The 21444-nt window shown below is 39.1% G+C and overlaps 1 protein-coding gene across 1 annotated transcript; it reads right to left on the reverse strand.

Moving 5' to 3' along the window:
- Nucleotides 1-1356: 1356 nt before the first annotated feature.
- On the reverse strand, nt 1357-20596 carry LOC140953302 (uncharacterized). Its single transcript, XM_073402797.1, has 14 exons — nt 20366-20596; nt 18208-18325; nt 17682-17836; nt 10658-10776; nt 9780-9871; nt 9229-9339; nt 6412-6504; nt 5575-5688; nt 5025-5378; nt 4557-4688; nt 3729-3842; nt 3414-3530; nt 2397-2504; nt 1357-1943 (listed from the first exon to the last, which is right to left on the reverse strand). Exons 1-14 carry the CDS (start codon nt 20576-20578, stop codon nt 1747-1749), a joined length of 2037 nt encoding a protein of 678 aa, XP_073258898.1. The 5' UTR covers nt 20579-20596; the 3' UTR covers nt 1357-1746.
- Between the last annotated feature and the right edge of the window lie 848 nt (nt 20597-21444).

Raw genomic sequence — 21444 nt, forward strand, 5'->3', positions numbered from 1 at the left:
TCGAAATATACCGATTCATAATGACGATTTTCACACATATTCCATACAATAGGTGAGATCAATCCACGAAACGCAAGGTTCCATGCACAGTTTCAATTCGATTTACACAGCTTTGATCAAAACATTCTCAGTTTCGAGAATAGTTTATTCTAAACCATAAGAAAATATTTCATTAGAAGTTGAATTTTTCGCTATTTCTCTTTCACTCTTTACATTAAAGTAAGCCTTAGCAATTAAAAGGACGTTTGATTAATGGCGCTCACGCATTCTAGAGTCATTTTAAATTTTATAGCGGAAGGAAATATGTGAGCAGGGAATAAGTCAGCACAGAATTTGATTGTCGGCGAATTTCTGTAATCGTCCATTGTTCTGCTAGTAATAAGCTAGCCGTTGTTTACTCGTCTTGCTTGTTTGGGGCTGAGTCTTAGTCCGGTCAAATAGAGAGAAAGAGTGTCTGGCAAGGTTTCCAATCAAAGATTTGTGAACTCGTGTCTGGCAAACTCTACATATACACAGTTATACGCACCTTATAACTTCATCTGCGCTTAACGAGCGTTTTTTGGTCCATAACTTTCAAAACAACTGCTCCACAGAATGTCACTGATAACACGTAACGCAAAAGAGTATCGAAGTATGACTGGGCAATTAATGTCACAAAATCTACCTAAGCGGTCCTAACCATTTCGCGCTTGCGGGCGCAAACAATAGAAAAGTCATCATTACCTACCGATTCCTCGCAGTCCCTGCTCAAGCAAATCGAGATTTTTTCTGGCATCCTGACTGTATATTTCAACTGTAAGTACTATCCTTAATATACACGCGAGTTATTAGAGTGCCTCCTCGGGATTTCGCCTTCTAGGCGAAATCCCTGCGGGGGCAATTATACGGAAACATGTCATTTCGTCCTGTGTTCAAGGGGAGGTTCGTTTGTATTATGGAAGGGAAAACGTCCCTTGCTGCAAAGCCTTCTTCATTGAAATTTCCCACTCTGTTATCAATGCATGAAAGCTGGAACTTTTCAAACATATCATGACTGAGACAATTTGGCGCTTGTCCTCCTTTTATTAACAAATAAAAATTACTTTGCTTGACAGCTCAACTAAATAAAACGTGGTTGAATGATCAGCTTAAATAACGATAGGATCCAAACCTGATTAAACCAAATAGCTGGCGTGGATAAAAATTGGCCGTCGTCGTTGTCGCCGATTTGTAAGCTTACTTGGGCATAGTTAATAAAGTAGAATGGTCATGAAGCCCGTCAAACTCCCTTTTTATATCTGATTGTTTTGTGGACATGAAAGTGCACAACGTTCAATATCCTTTCATTTTGATCTTATCAGTGACCGATAAAAATTGAACGTCGCATTAAAATGATTCCATCACAATTTGTTAGCAAAAAAGAAAGGGCTGCGCACCGTCAGAGATTTCAACGTAAACTGCGGCACCTTGTTTATATCTTTGATGTTTGCCGTCTTTCATAACCAGTCTTCTCTAGACTAACTATAGACCTGAGTAGTGACACTAAGGCAAACTGTAACTTATGCCTCTGAAATCGTACCTAACCTTGGTTGTAGAGTTACCGAATGACTTGAAATAGACATTTATAGAAAAAAAAAGAAATTTTACGAATTTCCTTTTTTGAGGCAAAATATCTTCATTCAATGACTAACGCCCTTGCTAAGTACGTGAAGGGCTGAAATTTTTTTAAAATTGTACCTGAAAGTCAACCCGCAACGTGGATCTTTTTCACCTCATCGGTCTGTCAGGGAAGCAGGCAATGTTCTGTGGCAGCTCACAGATCATCTTAACTGCATTAAAGAGTGTTCCAGCTGGACAAAAAACGTGACGGGTAAGTCGTCCTGAACATAATACATAACCTGTACAAATCCCAGGTATCGGATAGTTTCCATCTTTCTTGTCCCAGCAGTACTGAACTTCAGTAACTGTATGCAAATATATTAGATCAGTTAATTAATTGATTAATTACGGTATCAAGCATCGCGTCAAGCAATCACAGACAAATCCAAGAGTGAAGTTCAATTTAAGAAAAGGTCGTTAAAACTCAGATTTACAACGAACATGCGTAGTTCAAATGCACGATTTCAATTAGATAAGATTATAATAGGCCATTTGTACGATGACTTCACTACTTCGACCTGAATCCTTCAGGGTTTTGCTCTCTTCTGTAAATTACGACTTTTTTATTTAAACCTCGCTGGGATTGACAAATCTAAATATGAAAGGAAAAACGAAAAGGATTCTGGTGTTAGTAGTAAATGATGCCATCGTACAAAAATTTTGAGTTTTATCTCTCGTCTGAGAACACGAGCAGGCTACGAAAATACCACCTAGTTACAAAAGAAGAATGAATCTACTAGTATAGCAAAGGGACTCACGTGGTATTCCGCAGCTCAGTGGGCAATTGTCTCTCATCCACGTCCAGTTTGAGTTCTTGCAATTACCTTGCGCCGCCCATGCTGGACAATGGTCATAGATGTCATACGCTAATAGCAAAATTTAAGCGAAAAAACCTTATGTAAACTTTTATGGCCAGCTATTTAAACGGAGTTTAGCCCGTGTCCAACAAAACCGCGCTCTAAGCCATTTTCAGTTTGTCCAACGCATTTATCCTACATTATTTATCGTGAACAATAAATAAAGCATATAAAGCATATAGCGTAGACCGGAGGCGTGTGTGGCCCAGCGGCTAACACCTCGAACTCTGGATGTGGCCAGAGGTCGGGCGCTCAAGCCTCGCCCGTCGCGTTGTTTCCTTAGACAAGCAACTTTACTCTACTTTGTCTATCCTCACCCAGGTGTGAAAATGGGTAACGGCGACATACCGCAGGGGGAGTAGCAATACTCCTAGGTATGCTTCATGCTACGGAAACTGGTGTAAGCTCCGGCCGTGTGGGCCTTTGGCTTCTGTGCGGGTTTACCTTACTTTATATATCGTAGACTAAAAAAGCTCTTATTTTTTTTAGATCAAACCACTAAGGCGTCTTTTCATGAGACGAACCAAACTTTAATTTGGATCAACCTAAATAAGTTAAGATCGTCTGTTGAGTCAGACGTCGAATTAGGACTCGTCCAACCAATCAACTGAATCAGATCAGTAATAGAATCATTTTCTCCTGAAGAAGCCTAAATATGTATTACATTATCATACAAAATTTCAATTTATTACAGCTTTAGTTCGTCGCATGTCAAGACCAACGTTTGTCCCGGGGACGATCTTCAGAAGTTCCAAACTCATAAAAATATGTATAACGTATATTTAGCCTCGTTCGACTAAAATTGGTTTTTGGTCTGATTCAGTTGATTGATTGGACGCGTTGACGTCAACTGTGATGGAATCCGCCTATTTGTTAAACATACACCAAAAAAACTACTGTCTGTTTGATTCACCTTACCTTGGCACAAACCACAACTTTGACGACAGTGTCTTAACATGAACTGTGTCGTGTTGCCCACAGTGCACCTGTCTTGTAAAGCTACCTCGGCACAATTAGGCCAAGCGTCCTTGCAAACTAAAAGAAGAAACTTTTTTAATACAAATAGGTGCCTTGTGCGCCATTCAAGCCGAAGCCGACGAAGACACCAATACTACACAATACTAATACTCGGCACATTTGAAATACGAGATTTGAATAGGGCCTTAGTGTACAAAGAAAGAGGTCATGATGAGGATAAGAGCTAAGTGATACTGGCCTGATTCCATTTCCTACCTCCACACTGATTACAGCTTCTCCTACAGTTTCTCAACATCCACACTCGATCTCTACTACATTCACCATTCGAAGCCCAAAATGGACATTTGACGTTGTTATCCACGCATAATTCTAAAAATCAAAAACAAAACGTGAGTTTTGTTAGTGTAAATAGCTTTAAAAATGTAGAAAAATATATTCTTGCTTACTCCTTTTTACTCTTGTAATTTGTTATTTGTTTTATTCTGTCCTCTCTATGGTGAGTATCTAGTCAGTCAACCAACGATTTTTCTTTCATTTGTTTGTAAACTGTAAACTTTCGTTAGTTAGCCTTTATCTTAATTTCTTATTTTGCAAGCACTGTCACGCCTTCAATAGCATTGCTAGCTGCGGCTAGTGCTTCTTTTATATTTTGTTGTTGCTGTTATTTGGCGTTTTAAATAGCTCCTTGGAGTTAAGGTAAATTTGCTTAAGACCGCAATCTTGACCGAAGTTAAGAAGTTAACCCTCGGGCGTACACGTAGCCTTAGAAAACAGCCGACATTTGGCGACGCTACCACTGGCTTTCCTGCCAAATGACGTCTGAGAACCGAGCACTGAAATTCCATACTGATGACGCATTACTACCCAAATCTGGGTGGTGCGTCTGATTGGTTACATCAATTTTCCACGCGGCACGACCAATCAGAAGCATGCCACGTTTAAAAATTTGGCCCTTAGAGTTTAATTGTACACTTGTAATTGTATAAGCGTTTAAACGAATGATTCAAATATTAACTCAGAAAAAAATCGACCAGAAATAGCAATAAAAAACAACAGCTGCGAATTTTCCTGTTATAAACTTACCCATCCTGTTATCAACTTGCGATTGGTTGCACATTCCACAGCCGCAGTGCTTTTTTAGCCATGTCGGCGTCTTCTTTTTACATATCCCGAGAACTGACCACATTCTGCATTTTGGATCATCGTATTTGCACTCTGAAAAATTAATAATAGTATCTGATTATTGTTATTATAATTTTGTCGAAGTATTTCATAGAGTGGGTAAACGTCAACGCGCTTGAAATTTAACACAAATTAAAATCAGATCAAAAGAGTGGCAAAGAGAGGAATTAAAGGGCAGGGATTCATTACGAGACGTTTGATAGATGATAAGAAAATGCGGCTTTGGTAAGTATTAGATCACATTGGAAATCTGGAAGAATTCCATGTGCTCCTTTGACATGATCATAAAATGCCTGGCGATAGTTTTTCCGGGGATTTTTTTCCTTGTTTTAATTAATGTTTGTAGTCTTTACTTTCTTCCCAACTTACTTACAACCTGCTCCTTCCCAGAGGATTTTATCTTGGACGACATGTACTTAAAAAGCTCTTTTGGCTGCCCTGCTGCTGCAGACTTCACATTGAAGGGACTCGAAGATGTCGAGTTAGGTGGAAAGCTTGACGTTTTATTGGAAGTCTTATTAGAGTGACTCAGAGACTGCATTGATGACGTTTTCGCCTGCGTAAAAGGTAAATCAGAGGACGAGATTGCTGACGTTTGAAGTTCTCCATGGTTTGGCAGCCTGTTTGGAAGATCAGCCAGTGTCGGCGACAATTGTTGAAATACTGGTGGTTTTGAAGTCGCGTTGTTAAAGGCGAATACGGGATTGGTCGCCGGTGTGTTTCCTTTTAGAAAATCAGGAAATAATCAGGAATAAATAATTTACCCATGGCAAGATCTGGTAAGTGAGTTAAATAAATTATGACCAGGCTTCAATTAGCAACTCAATGATTTTCTTGAGAATAAACTGATTTATTGAATATTAATTAAGAAAACAGTTTTCAACATGTTCAAAATTTTCCTAAGAGGCCTCTGACCTACCGCACACTCTGCATGTGGTGGCACACTCGTGTTTCATGTATGGTGCACGGCACTGATGCCCATTACTAATTCTCAAGTGACACACCTTCTGGCCAGCCTTGTCAACGCATTGAACTATATATAAGAAGAATTTTAAGTGGTTCAAAGTTAGTGGTATAAACCAGGTAAGAGATCACATAAAATAAAGTCATTTCTTCAACTCCTTGGTAGGCCTATAGGAACCCGAACTGGGCCAATATTTTCTCCTCCCAGTTCTCCTCCCTTATGAGCAACTACCGCGAAGCATTAAGGAAGAATACCAACATGAAATTCTGCGTCCTTGGGAAAAATTTACATTAAATTTGCCGCCTTAATTTTTTTGTGAAATAAAATATTTTTTTATCACAAATTTACAAGCACCCTTGGTCAAGTCAAGAGCCATAAATGGTCAAGTATAGTTCTTAGAAGTAAATAATTGCAGATGACATGAAGATGAAGCATATTCAGTGTTGAGGTCACTGAGACGTTTAAAAAGGGTTGGCTAAAATTGCTAAGTTCAGTTTCAGACGAAACGTTTCGGAAAGGGGGTTTCATCCGTCGTAGCAAATATTACAGTAGTTCTTCCAGAATCAAAGTACACGTGTACCATGGCACTGTGTCACTAAAGTATACTTGATTTTAATAAATATCATGTAATAGAAGAGTTAAAAAGCTACGTAACTGTTTGTGAAGCAAAAGCGCTTAAATCCAAAGCACAGCCATTATACTAGATCCTTTTGTGGCGCCCAAAGATATAGATCTTGATATTATACAAAATATGATTAATAGTCGAGAAATGGAACTGCGGACGTCACTAACCTGAACAGTCCAATCCAATCCAACCAGACGAACATTCACATGTACACGTTAGTCGATTGAGTTTACCACCATTTTGACATTGCAGGGGACATTCTAAACAGTAACGTATTGGTTTAGGCCCGTGGGTTTTGCTTGATAAGAATTTCTTCAAATCACACTTCCAGAAAATGAATATCCCAATATAATTTTAAAAAATCATTCCGGGGTACCCTGGTCCCAGAGGTTTTTCTTGATTTTTCTTCGCGAAAGAGATCAACAGCAAGCCGCGAAGCGGCGACAACGAGTCGCGACAGCGACGAGGAGAGAGAGAAAAACCTCTGGTTACCTTGGCCTCGAATCTCACTTTCATGCAGACGACAGGACCTGACCCTCGGGCAGTGATTGGTTGATATTTTTTCAAACACGCAAACCAATTTGATTGGCTCGTTTAATTGTAACTACCGAGGGGACGCTGCGGATTTTCACACCTCATTTTGCCTCTCTCTACCAGGGAAGAAAATTGTTTGTATGCTGCACTCGCAATAACATTTGCACGGGACCAAGGCACGTAAAGGCACGCCATATCTCGAGGTTTTGACATGGATGTTGTTCCTGAAAGAATATTCGAAGAAATTTTGACCTCGGTACTTGATGAGCGCTTTCCTGAGTCTCACTGAGCAACAAAAGAAAGCTTTGTTCGCCGCGTTGAGTCGAAAGGATGTGTTCACCATTTTATCAACCGGACATGGAAAGTATATAATATTTCAGTCGTTACCTGATGTTTGCAAGTACTTTTCCTTAAGAGGCTACTCATACCCTCGCCATGCAAAAATTTTGGTTTTCTGTCCTCTCAAGTCTCTTGTGGACTCGCATATCCGCAAACTGCGAAACCGTGGCGTCTCAGCAACCAGTTTGAGCAGTCCAGACGTTGACGACCAGAATCTCGTGTCTCGATGTATTTACCATTTTTTGTTACGATACTGTCATTCCATTAAATAAACTAAGTTGTTTAGGGCAGCAAAATATAAATCTCCGAATACGGAATGAAAGTTTCCTTAATCATTTTCGGTGGAGCTTGCATTTTCCTGCGACGCCCAATATTTATTTTTAAAGGTCTAACCAACGTTATTTTTGGCATTGGGTCAACAAAAACCTCTGAAAGTACATTCCGAACCTTAAGGGTTTGTTGTGTGGCATGACTCTTCCTAGCGCCGTTGTTCCACAAAAAAAGGAAATGGAGCCAAACCAAAATGCGAGCCAGATTGCCAGAATACATATTAATATTACTATTTTGGGGGGAATGCCGGCGAATCGACGCGAACGGTGCGCCCTGCAGAAGTAAACAATATAATAAGCGTGATTGATAGACTCTTGCAAACTTTACAACTTCACGCTGGCACTTCCGACAGATAATCCCGTTGAGTCATATACACAGCCGACAGAACAGAACGACAATGTTTGTGAAAAATCCTTGTTATTATACCCAAAAACGTTGATTTTAGGTCGGCCACTCATTTTTACATAAATTCTGCAAATCCTGCAGCAGTCATTTGGAACAATGTTGGTTTCTTTATTAAGTGGTGTTCTTATTCCTGGACTCTTGTCGCCCATCGTTAACACATGCTTTAGCTTGACCCCGATTAACAAATCACTCTTTATCACCCAAGTGGAGATGGTTTGTTCGTAACATAATTTCCCCAGGTCTACCCCGACTTAAAAAAATAGCGGCTGATAAGAACGTGTTTGCTAAATTGCCATTGGTCACTCTTTTTATTAGCAATTTGACGCGTTTGACAGCTGTCGTCTGCATGAAAGTGAGATTCGAGGCCAAGGTAACCAGAGGTTTTTCTCTCTCTCCTCGTCGCTTTCGCGCCTCGTTGTCGCCGCTTCGCGGCTTGCTGTTGATCTCTTTCGCGAAGAAAAATCAAGAAAAAACTCTGGGACCAGGGTAATTCCAGGAGGACCTTCGCTTTAAACCCCGACGCCCGCCCTCTCGGTACATATAAAACCAAGATGGCCGCCCGTACCGGTAAGCGCTCGATCCCGACGATCTTACCAAAAAATAGGGGACTGTGAACAGTTCAAAATTCCAATAATCTATAGATTTAGCCAGAGCTAAAAGTGGAGCTCCTGTTTACGCATTTTTAATTTACTTCAGACGATGGACTTGAAACCATTGCAAAGAAATCCACAAATCTGTACTTAACTTTAGGGGAGAACCATACTGGACTGAAAAACATAAACTAGAGCCCGCGATCAATTAAAATTTAACAGCTGGTAAGCGGAAAACTTCAAAAAAAAACCTGACCTCGATGAGATTGCACCTGAGTCCACGATACGGTCATGTGACTCTGGTCAGCGGATACCCTGTTTCGACAGCTGTCAATTGACCATAATATCGATGTCTATTATCAAGTTAAACACAGGTTACAGGCTCCCACACAGCTAGAGAGTTTGACATTTCACATTGGTTACCCTGTGGTGATGAGGACGTACGGAAGGACGTACGGTCTGCGTGATTACCAAAGTTTCTCGGATGGATAGCACAGTTTTCTTAGGTATGAGGCTCTGCTAACAGGCGCTTCGTGCGCGCGAGCTAAAATCACAGCTTTGCCCTAATATTTTAATTAGCCTGTTCCGCACGTTCAAATAGTGGGGACAGCGGAAAGAAAGGAGAACGAGAAAAAAAATCAACAGCAAGGGATGAAAGGAACTGTGAAGGGGATCGACTACAATCAAATTAAATTACAAAAGACATTTTCCATACGATTTTATAGTATTGAATTGCTTTGACTTGATACCTTAATTGTTTTGTTGTTGTTGTTTTTTTACACTTACCACACAAGTTGCACATTTTTGGGCATCTCTTGGCCATCACCTCCTTAAACGCAGAACACATTTCCCTTGTCAGAGACTTGCCACATTCTGGATCAAAATCATTACAGTCCCCTAGGAGAGCAAACACGTTCCCCAGCGTTTATTTACTAACTTAGACTACCTTTACTTACTTTAAAAAAATGCTCCCGTAGTAGAATTATGACACGGATATGAACCAATATGAAACAAATTTCATCAGAGAGCACTAACCATTACATAATATATATTTTGGTGATTTTGCAGGCATAGATTCAAGGTTGAAATCGTTGACCCAATTTTTTCACATTTCAATCCATGTCTATCCTTGCCATCCGTAGCAACACACGGCAGAAAAAATTTCAACAGCAACATGGAATATTACTAAAATAGCAAACCTGGACCACTATTTTTTGGAATTCAGCCGATGGGAAGAAACGTTTCAGGTTTTTAATCATGGATGGAAGGTCGTTGGTTGGTAAATTTAACAAAGATTTATGCCTTAGATCAAAAGCTCATAAAAGCTATATACTTACTGCAGAGATTTTTGTAGCAGAATCCGTTTCCTGAAGCACATTTGGAACATGGCTTTCCGACTTCATAAGGAAAGTGATCAATTACGTTACCTCTTAAAAAGTCAATCCAGGAGTTAGCAATTTGCAGATTATTAAGCGCACCCCACATAAGTGGACACTTAAGAAAATTAACTGTATTACTGTAGAAATCATAATGAACAATATGACAGTACACAGTTAATTTCAGTCAAGAAACAAACTAAACCATCCTTGTTACTCAAGATTATTTTTGCTTGTTGATTATCTGTCCATTATTGTACACTGCGTTTTTGGTTTAAGTGGCCTTTTAACGAGGATAATAATGCTTCTCGGTATACGTTGGATTTCATAATGTCGCCATAGACCACTGAGAATGACCGTGTTTTAACTGGGTTAAAAAAATTAAGAATGTCATCAAGCACAACTTTAAGTGGCCGTACAAACAAGAAGTACGTAGGACGGAATTCCACTGCACAGGCTAATATTTGTTTGTTTTGTTTTGTTTTGTTTTTTCGGCGAACCGAATTTTTAATTATTGAGAATGTGGGTCAGTTATTGATTTCAAAGTATATGGTTACGAAGCATAGTTTGTTCGGAGAGCTAAAAAATGCTGGGAGACAACTAAAATAAAAGACAAGTTGCACTGAATTTTTTAGACTATTTCCTGGGCTATATACGAAGACGATAACTCGTAACTCAAATTCATAGTTCTATAAAAGATTTTTGTGATGTTGAAGTAGATCCCAACACATGTATATGGCAATGCAAAGGAGGGCAAAAAAAGTCTCTAACAAAAGCGCATAGTCAGGGCCTCCTCAATTTCGGGGGATCGACTACTTGATAACAATCACTTTACTTACCCAGGAGCATAGTTGCAGACCACTTCAGTTTCTCCTTTGACCCATGGGTGAGGCTTACCAAATGTCTTGTCACAGAATGAAAAGCCACACCCCACATATTTGGTCGAGGCCCATACAAGCTGCAGAAAGAAATTAATTCTTACTATTGCTTTAAAACCCAGCTCAAACGGGTTTTCCGATCGGACATAAACTTTACGTGATATGGGTAAAAGCTCACTGAGTTAGTAAGACACTCACAAGTGATCAGTTCATGTACCTTGAAACTGAACTGCAGGAATGATCAAGCTTATGTCATTCGCAATTTTCGCGATTAGCAATAACTTGAACTTTTTCGCATTCATGACCAAACTGAAAGCTATATAAATAATTTCAACCGGCATATTATGATTTGTATGGTTATTGCCTGAAAGTAAGTAATTTTGCCTCCAAACTTTTTACAGTATCTTCAATCCAGTTCCCTTGCGAAACTGGCTTGGCGGCTAATTTTAAGTCTTCCAACAGACAGGTGTAATGAATTAATAAATTATTTTGATTAAAAAAAAAACAAAATTAAAGTCAAAACACCAACATCGATCTGAAAATGGTATCACTTGATAATGATATCATTTTATGTAATTAAGGTCTTTTAGAAATTTTCATTACAGTGGTTTGTTTTCTTGTTTTATTATTATCATTCTTGGCGGCAAGAACTGAATTCGGAAACAACTCACTTAACAATAAGCTAGAACTATACTGTAGTTAATGGAAAAAAAAAGAAATAGTAAATTACGTCAAAGAAGACTCTTCTATGAAAGAATTAACCTAGTTTATAGGTTAGTTATGCTTGGTGCTAATATTTTATTCATTTTTAAAGTAATAATTCAACTGCAAAAATCTTTTTAAAACGAAAAACACAAGGTCACATTGAAGTTTACTTATTTGTATATTTCTGATTGTTTTCACTATATTCCAGTGTATTTCTTGTGCGCAAACCTGGTTAATTATACAATCTATGACGTCACTGAAAGGGAGGCGGCCGCCTTTTAATCAGAGCAATGAAAGGACAAATAACAACAAAACAAGATATTTCGCCTACATCTCCCCTTTCGACGCTTTACAATATTTCAACAACAATTGAAGTAGCAAGTACATAGTATCAGAGTGTATCTAATGTACTATCCGACTGTATCAGCACCGGTCTATCCCACTCTTGCCTCGTGTATGGCCGTGTTAGCAGTTATGGGCTGCGTTCTTCAAACCCTCTCGCTCTTCCTGCTGACGAGGCCCTCGTTTCGACAATTCGACCTTACTCCGTATTTCCTTAGCGTGGTACTTGGCAATCTCATGGTCATAGTAGCTGATCTGCCACCCCTTGTCGCGTCAGCGTGGTTTCAGAAACAGCTGGTCGGTATCGCATATTGCCAGGTATAAAATAATTATCAGTTTTTCAAACTAAGATATATAGTATCATGGTTCATGGAACACTGCTGCTTTCGAACACAATACCAGTAAAAGATGCAAACTGGATACTCGGTCTTGATTCCGATCTTTTTGGACCATTGTTTGGTCGCCGGAAAGCTAGGGATTACTGTTGAAATTTTCCATAACATGATGCCGACTCCACGTTTTGCAAAGACTGCCTTCCCATGAAAAGAAGACGATTGAGTTTTCGCGTTGAAGAAGGTTTTGTTTCACCCTGTCTCGTTTTTGTCTCTAAAAAAAGTGTGCGAAATCTTCAAGAAATTCTTAAATTAATTCGTGACCTAACTGGGCAGGAATTTTAAATAGAACCTTCATAGGAAGTGATGAAAAACAATTTGAAAACATATGATCGCCGTATTTTAAAATTTTAACAACCCGTACCCTGTTACTAAGAGTAGAATGAAGGCCGCAACAATTCCCCCTCCCACCAAGCTCTCCCCAACAAATTTCGCCCTCTTCTCTCATGGAAGCGTTCGTCTATCCTTTTGCAAAATCGGCTGCCATGGTTTCGAGAAAATAACTACGTCATATGTAACATAAGGTAAAGCCCTGTAAGTTGCCTCCTGCGCCCCTTGCGCTCTCGTGTGCCCGCCGCGAATTCCCTTCCCCGTCCTTTCCAGACCTTTTCACGCCTGCCCCGCAGGCTTCCCTGTAAGCAAACATGCGAGGTTTCAAATATGCATGAGTTCGTAACTAAAGTCTCCAGTACTGACAGCACTAAAGCAGATTTCTTTTGTACAGGTAAAATTCAGGTTACCAGACTAAACAAATAAGGAACAAATGAATTGACCTTTGATTTTTACTGCTAGTCTGGTAGACTTCATAACTCTTTACAGAAGAAAATATATGTCATTCGTCGTTTTCTCTGCCTTGGGCGAAACCATAATTTCTTTAATTTAAAAAATGCTCTTTCAAGTTATAAAGTGTTTTTGATATTGGCGTTCGAAGTTAAGAGAAGGCAACTTATTCTTGGGCTTTCTGTACTATCACAATATTCGTCGTCTGCGTCCTTCGACTTCCAATTCCGTGCCATATTGAATTGAGTCGCAGCACAATTTAAACGTTTAAAATTAAAACGCATTCTATTATCAGTGACTAGAAATAGGTTTCTCGTGAAAAATCGCGAGATTAGACAGGTTTTAACTTTAGAATCGTACAAAATATAGCCAATTAAAAATAAGAAAAATAAGTGGCAAGTCACGATAAATGAGGCAAATCCAGCATTTTTTTGTTTTGTTTATTTGTTTGTTTGTTTGTTTTGTTTACTTGTTTTATTTTGCTTTACTGGAGAAAGACTAGCACAAACCAGGTTTTAGCGCTCGGCAAACGCGAAATGCCATACTAACAAGAACGAAAAAGCTGTCGCTGTGTATGGCTTCATGTGCATGTTGGTAGATTATTGGCCCAATTGTTGGTTTTTATATGACGTAACTAAAATTCAAACTACAAAACTATCAATCCTACCGAGATTCTACTTTCACGATGTTTTAGAGCAGCTGAAAGTAATTTTCATACAAATTTTCGCTTCAAACGGGTTCTTGGTTTTGTGATAGTAAGCTTTTGCGTGACGCGGCATTTACATGACGGCCAAGAGCGTTGTATATGTAGGTTAAAAAAATGACTTATTTTAGGGAGTTTTGCTATTTAAACAGTTCATGTATTAGAAAAAGTATTACTTTAACGTAAATGAGTTTCTCGAAGAATAAATTCACGCTTTTTTAGCAAAACTCGGTAACAGATGTTTCTGTTGGTTTCCGTCCGCCATGTTGGTGCTCATCCGGATGGGCACCAGCATGGCGTCTCCATACAAATCTCTATATATTTGGGTAAAACATTTCCTCGGATATCTCGTATACGAAACATTCCTCTGACCTGAATCTTGGCGAGGGTCTTTGCATATTTACCTCCTTTCATTTCCCAGATTCTGGACTTTATCTATTGAACGGTTTTGATTTTGATTTTGATCTGTTTTGAATGGCGTAACACTGGAAACCAGCAATACAGCAGAACTAGGGTTGTAAAGTGTGACAATACTAAAAAAACTTTTTTTTTAAGGTTGGTGGATTCTTGACTGGAGTATGGTGGATCACTACAGGTGTTACTTTGGCCTTAGCAGTCCGTGCGGTCTACCTCAACATGTGTGACGAGGCACTAGCCGGGACTCCAGACGAGCGGCCTCGGGATAGCTGGCAGTATGACAGTATCATAAAGAAGCTGACGGCCGTTTGGCTTTACGCCATTGCAGTTAGTCTCCCACCAGTTTTTGGATGGGGCTCATTTGAGCCCGAATCTGGTGGCATCATCTGTGCCCCAAACTGGAGAGAAAGCAGCATCTCCGCACGATCCTACTTATCACTGCTGGTATCTGCAGCATTCCTCATACCTTTGGGATTTTCCATTGCCTATTTTTCTAAGATGTACCGAACATCGAGGCAAGATCCGGATGTAGATGCGTTGGTGAAGAGGAACATACCGAAAGAAAAGAAAACAGTCATTTTGACATCCATCGGTATCATTGCTTTCTTTGGGGGATGGATGCCCTACTGTGTATGCACGCTGTTAACGGTGTTTGGTGGTTCAGAGATGCTTGGAGGGGAAAAGACTTTCATTCCTGGGATGTTTGCTAAGGCCAGCTACGTCTATCTTCCTTTAATTTGCATTCTTCTAAGCAAACGGTGAGTAATACAAAATTTCTCTCTTTTTTGCTTTGATTCCAGAGGAAATATTCTTTGTGTTGTGATTCCGATTCGAGTTTGTTCTTTGGCTCAAATTTTGTTATTTTCTTTATTTAAAGCTCATAATCGTGCATTTAAATAATCCCAAAACAAAAGGAAATAAAATTTAACCAATGCAGTTGAAATGAACATGACACAAATCATCGCAAGCTTCCACATTTTAGTCTTTATTCTTTATTTACTGATTCAACCAGAGAGCTTTTTATTCAAGGAAAACATTCAATAAATCAGTGAAAAAATGCTCTAATAATTATCAACTGTTCTTTTACTTCGTTTTCTAGTTTTCAAGCCGCAGGTGTGGAGATTGTGCGCGCCCTCCTGTCCAGTAGGAACGAGGGTAGAAACGAGGGTAGGAACGAGGCTGATGTGAATAACAATGCTTGGGGTCAGTTTGTTCTACTGCGTCATCAACCCGAGGAGATTATGAGCCGAATGAAATGCATGCGCTATCCACGCCCCAAACACAATAATGACCGACTGTTGTCATTAACTACGCATGCGTTTGAGCCAGCTAAAGATGATAACCAAATGGAGACTTCAGTGTAACATGCTTTCGTTATTATCTTAATGATTACTTACAATCTCCAATTACATTTCCTTTATTTATTTATTTATTTATTTATTATTTATCATAAACATTTATTTATTTATTTTTTGTTATCTCGTCTTTTTAAGTAGCCACACCATACCACGTTATATTGCCTAATTTTCGGTCATTATTTTACTTCATATATATTTCTGTAAATTTGTGATATCTCAATAAACCTGATGAAGACTGGTATTGGCCAGTCGAAATGTCGCAACTTAACTCTATTTCACGTTGTTTGATTAGTCCCTGCAAAAGTCTTCTTGACTGTAACGTTTTCAATTTTATCTATTTTGACTGATCACGATCTTTTAGATCCGACATTGAGCAAGACTGTTCGTACACGGTTTTTGCAGTGGTTTTTTTACCTTAACTAAACATTTACATGTATAACTGTCCTTTGACGGTCTTTTTGTCAGTATGTACCAAGGTGAATTAAAGGCGCTTGCAAAATGCTAATTACCCTCTTTAATTTACAATTATAATTAATTTAGTTCCAGCTACTCCATGGTGCTAGTTTTTCCTCCAAATTTGTTTTACCCCTTGTTCGGTCAAAAAAAATTTTAAAAAAAGGAGTGTAAGCGAGAAGCAGATTTGAACACACTGACTCGCTACCCAAATGCTGTTAACCCAGCAACCAACCCTCCCCCCCCCACCTCCTAACCCATTGGAACTAAGCTCGCATATTTATAGGAAAAAAAAACCACACAGATTGAATAGCTGACTACTGGTATTGCATTGCCTTGACCAACCACTGTGACAAAATAAAGACTCTCAGGTGGTTTAAATGCCAGTCACAAGGCCAAATGATCCCACTTGTATCAAACGCAGATAAACATGTCAAATCGGTATGTAACGAATCAATGTCTGGTAATGAATCTGAATCACACAATTTGAAGGGGACCGATGCAAACCCTGGACCAATTAGGTTTCATTCATGAATTGAGGATTTAATATAGTTATCTGAGCAAAGAAATTGAACAAATGTTATAACGGGTTATGAGAAATCACCGGTTGAAAATCTCTAGACAAACATATGTTTTCAAAGCATTTGTATTTATCCTTTAACATGTTACACGCATTTAGAATTGTTTGTTATTTTTAGTGTAAAACGTCAGTGTAGTTTAATGTGTCTTGTATCTCCATTATAAGCTTATCGTCAAGTAAAATTCAGTGGTATCGACTCAAAATTAGCTAGTGAATACGTTTGGTTATTCGGACAGTAATGATAACACTCTATGTTAGGAACAAAACAGGCTCAATCTTATTAGATTATGCAACGGTTTTTGGCAAGAACTTTAAACTATTTTTTTTCTCTCCAGATATTGTATCCTTACCTTACTCCACCTGCCAATATAATATTTTAATCTGTATTTTTTTGTTAACAAGCTGTTATTGTAGCTGTTTGTGTTATAACTTGTTGCTCGATTTGATTGTAAAATAAGTGGCACGAGACGATTACCAATGGGCGGTGGCATGTCCTTCGTGGCATGTCTTAAAGTAAATGTTTAGCTATTAAAGCAAAATAAAGCTTATTTTATACATTGTACTCACTGTCTGCCTTTTCATTGGTAAAGACAGCGTACAGACAATTTTGGGAATCAGAGCAACCTCGCATTCTACAGATAAGCTAGATACCGCATTTCTACTATCAGATAACTTACTAGACTATGATATACTGTTCGTCGCTATGTCCTTCAAAACATTGTATAATAAAACAGTTATGTATTAGATTCAGTTTCGTGAAATCCGGAAAGTACCTTACGTCTCGGTAAGTTTTAACAATTACCTCGACCTTGGTTCTTCCCGTTATCACAAAAACCTCATTCAACAAGATGCTATGGGACGTAAATTCGGCGTCGTGGTTGTGGATTAATTGTGAATGAGGAGGAATAGTAGGAAATGATATTTTTACGGATTCCATTCAATAAAAATACCCTTACTTTTCTCCTTTTGTGTTACAGACGTCTTAACTCCTTCACCGGTTCAAACCCTGAGCAAGCCAGAAATAATAATTATTCCTTTTTTATTTCTCTCAAAAGTAATAATTATTTCCTCCTTATGATTATTTCTTCGCCTGAGAGAATAAAGCAAAGAGGTCGAAGATACTGTATCTCGAACTAATTCCGGGACCTTATTTTAATTCCTGAGCTGCGCGAATCCTTTACTTCGTGCTCCGCCGAAGTAATAATTATAATAAATTATATTTGTCTTTTGCAATTTTTGGTGCCGGAGGACTTACTTGGGTGTATCGTTTGCATGGAGGCTTTGAACACTGGCTACGGACATCGGAAGATGACACCCTACTGAACGAAAAATTCTTGCTCTCCGTGTACCAGAGTTTTACCCTGTTAGCGGGGATATGAAGTCGGCCCCACTCGCGTGCGAGATTTTGTCCTAAGGAAAGAAAAAGTTAGCCTGAGAAAACAAACATTTCGCAACGCCAACATAGGTTGAAGCGCAAAATGACGCTAGTCTTAAGAACAACTGCAGAAATTTCATACTGATGGTGTGTCACTACTCAGATCTGGGAAGTGCTTCTGATTGGTCACGCCGCAAGGAAAATTTGTTAACACCAATTTTTAACAGAGGGGTCTAACGATCAAAGCCATTTTCGTTAAGTCTTAATACCCCTAATGCTTGTTGGGTCGCGTGTGAACTAAAAATTAGTTCTGTAACATCTGCGTATGGCCCTCAATGCATTAGTCTCCTCAGTACATTATAATTTAAAAAGCGCATAGTTCTAATGTCACCATTCTTTCACATACCAACTTGTCCTTTAAAAGGAGCATCAGGGTACACATCTCCAAACTCTAAAAATCCGTGATCCCAGGTACATTTGTTGGCCCACATTTGAGCCAAGTTTCCTAGATCATCATCCCAAACCTGTTTTAAAGTACAGAACTGTTAATCAACTAAAAGTGGCCTGTTTGAGAAATCTGTCTATCATATCCTCATATTATCAGAAATTAAAGCAGGAAAAAGCCAGCCAATACCCCTACAGTATTGCTACATGAAATTCAAAGAGACAGGTAATCAAGAAGTTTAAGGCCTGGGACTAAGGGTTTTTAATAAGAAAAACGATTTATTGGGTGTATTTTGGATATATTGAAGTATAACGTTCGTCACCTTACATGTGGCGTGGTCTTTTTACTGAGAACCTTGAATAATTGACGTTTGGAAAAGAAATCAATTAATAACATTACTTTCTCTTCATATTAGATATTTCTTACATTTCTCGTTTGGAATGACTGTCTATAATTTTTTTTTTCAATAAAAAATTAAACTATGAGAGAAAAGGTCATTTCACAACTTGGTCTTAAAAAACTATAATTTTCATCTTCGCGTATGTTCATTCCAAACATCGCCATCAGAAACGCCAATTTATTTAACCATACAAAGTTTTTAATTTTTGATCACGTGTTATGTCACGTGACGGCCGTGAGTATACTTACTTAAGGCACAAGACGAATTCACGAGACACAATTTCCTCCTGTTGTAGGTGTCCCAGCAGAAGATATTGCCAATCAATGATATTTTCCGAACACACTTTAGTCCCAGGTCCTAAACCCCATGATTAGCGAGGTTTAGTAATCATATCAACCATCTCTTTGTTTTTCTTCATTTTCCTTAAACGATTTTCATTCTATGTCACTGATATGACTTCGCAATATCAGGTTTACATACCGTTAGAAGTAAATATGTGAGTTTAACTAGTTCATGGTAGGAAACCTCAAGATGATTGACTGCAACAGCGCTAACACACCCGCTCAGAAAGTCCTGAGTTGCTCCGTCTTTCAGTTTTATTGAAGAACGCTTGATACTTAGTGCACGTTAAGGACTAATTTAATGAGTATAAATACTTCAGTTTATTTCCTTGCGCAACAAAAAGAAAATAAAGGATAACGAATCAAAATTCTACATCAACCTCTACGGCAGAAGGCGAAAAATATAATACAAAGAAATAACTGGCATTTTTAATACTACAAGATAGAATGCTATCGATACCCTAAGAGCTAAGTAACTTGACTGAAATTACAGTTGAACCTCTATAAAGAGGCCATCCTAGGAGCACCGGCATGTGGCCGCGTAACGGAGGTTTGCCGCTCAATAGAAGTTCGTCATAAATTGGCATAATCTTTAACAGAAACATCAGTTCACATAGTAATAAAGCCCCCACTCGCAAACGCCCTAAGGTAGAGATGAGTTATGGGAAGAGGCGAGCCCTGACGCGGGAAGGAGCGGGAGCTAAGGCGCCAGAGTGTGCCATCGCTGCAGAGAGGTGGGTGGGGCGACAAAATAGGTGTCTGGTGTCCGTTTTAACGAAAAGACCAATAAACAGCACGAGAACAGGTCAATTTATACCATAAAAATGACAAATATATGCACAACGAGTTCCTTCGCGGATCCACAGATGCGCTGGAATTTAAATGCAAGGGGGCCCATTCAAGGTCACAGGGATCGCTTGCGCGTGACGTCTCCTAGTGAGAATAGACATCGCAAACACACTACGGGAGTTGCATTAAGTCTTCACCTTATAGCACTGCATTTTCCTTTATTACATTTTTAAAATAAATTCAAACTAACTGTATGAAGCGCCTGGTCGCCACTTAATAGAGGTGACATCAATGGGAGAACTCTCGTCGGGATGGTCAAAAGGTGCCCGCGGCCGGTTGAAGAGAGGTTGCTTAAGAGAGATTTAGTTTTCAAATCTTTTCTACAGTTATTTCAGGACTTTGATTACTGGCAGCTTGATGGACGCTCAGCTGTACAATATAACCGAACAAGTATTGCGCGTAGTTGACTCGAGTTATTTGCACTTCACTTTAAAATAGTCATTGTAACGCACTTGAGATTTTGGCATTCATTGTAAACCAGGCGTACCTGATAAATAAGTATGGAAAGTTTAAAGCGTAAATATCTCACCATATATTCCATGTTAGCTGCTGGGGGATCCACTGAGCTGCGATATTTGTTATGTTCGTCCACGAATTCTTCTTTTTGTCGTTGTGAAATTCTCGAGATGGCATAATCGATCGCTGTGGGTTTCAGTGGCCCAAGACACGTAACTGTTACGGTGTAAACCAAGAAACAACCTAAGATAAATATGCTTCTTTTTAGCTGTTTTATCGTTTCCATTCAAGCGTAGAAAATATATAGTCAAACAAACAATGAAGATGTGAAAACCGAAGTTGAACAGGTGCCATTTATCTTCATATCAAAGGGGTAAAAAAAGAATGGCCACCAGAATTTTATGGCAGCATTAGCAAATGCTTTCGCACTTCACTGATTGTGCCACCAACCACTCAAATAATGAGTCCTGTGGCACTTAAACAATACCAAGAGAAGTAGGTGTGTGATTGAGTCCCTTTACAAAAAGTCTGAGTGACTCGGGTCCGCAGACCACTCTGCCGTTAATTCTGCAGTCCCTTCACTTTGATCTGTTGAACTTTGATCTGAAGACTGTATTTTGGAGGGGGAGGAGATCGGGGTGGTCGAAAGGGCATTTCAAAGACGCTTAGGGTTAGGTTTGTGTTAGGGGTGGGGTGGGCGAAAGGGCATTTCAAAGACGCTTAGGGTTAGGTTTGTGTTTAGGGGTAAATATTTGTGGATAAAACTCAAGTGGCTAAATAAAATGTTGAACAAATAAGACTAACCTCGTTCCCAGGGCTCTCTCCTGGAACTATAAAATCTCGTTAAGCAATTATAGCTGCTATATTCAAGTCATTGCGAATAATTTATTTAGCCCGAAAGAAACAGTGGTAATGGGTCAGCCAGGAAAGGGAATTTTATGCGAATATTTTAGGTTTTATCACATATATACTTTTTGTTCCAATACTGTCTTTATTTTAAATCTAATTCTGGAATATGAGTACATAACATACTCTCTCAGCCACCCGTGGACGCTGCATCACTTGAACCGCTGCCCGTTTATTTCAGTTCGATGAACTGATCTGCCGAGCGGGAGCGGCCGGACGAGCGGCTAAGGTCTTTAGAAAACCGGT

Source organism: Porites lutea, chromosome 11, assembly GCF_958299795.1.
Source record: "Porites lutea chromosome 11, jaPorLute2.1, whole genome shotgun sequence".
NCBI lineage: Eukaryota > Metazoa > Cnidaria > Anthozoa > Scleractinia > Poritidae > Porites > Porites lutea.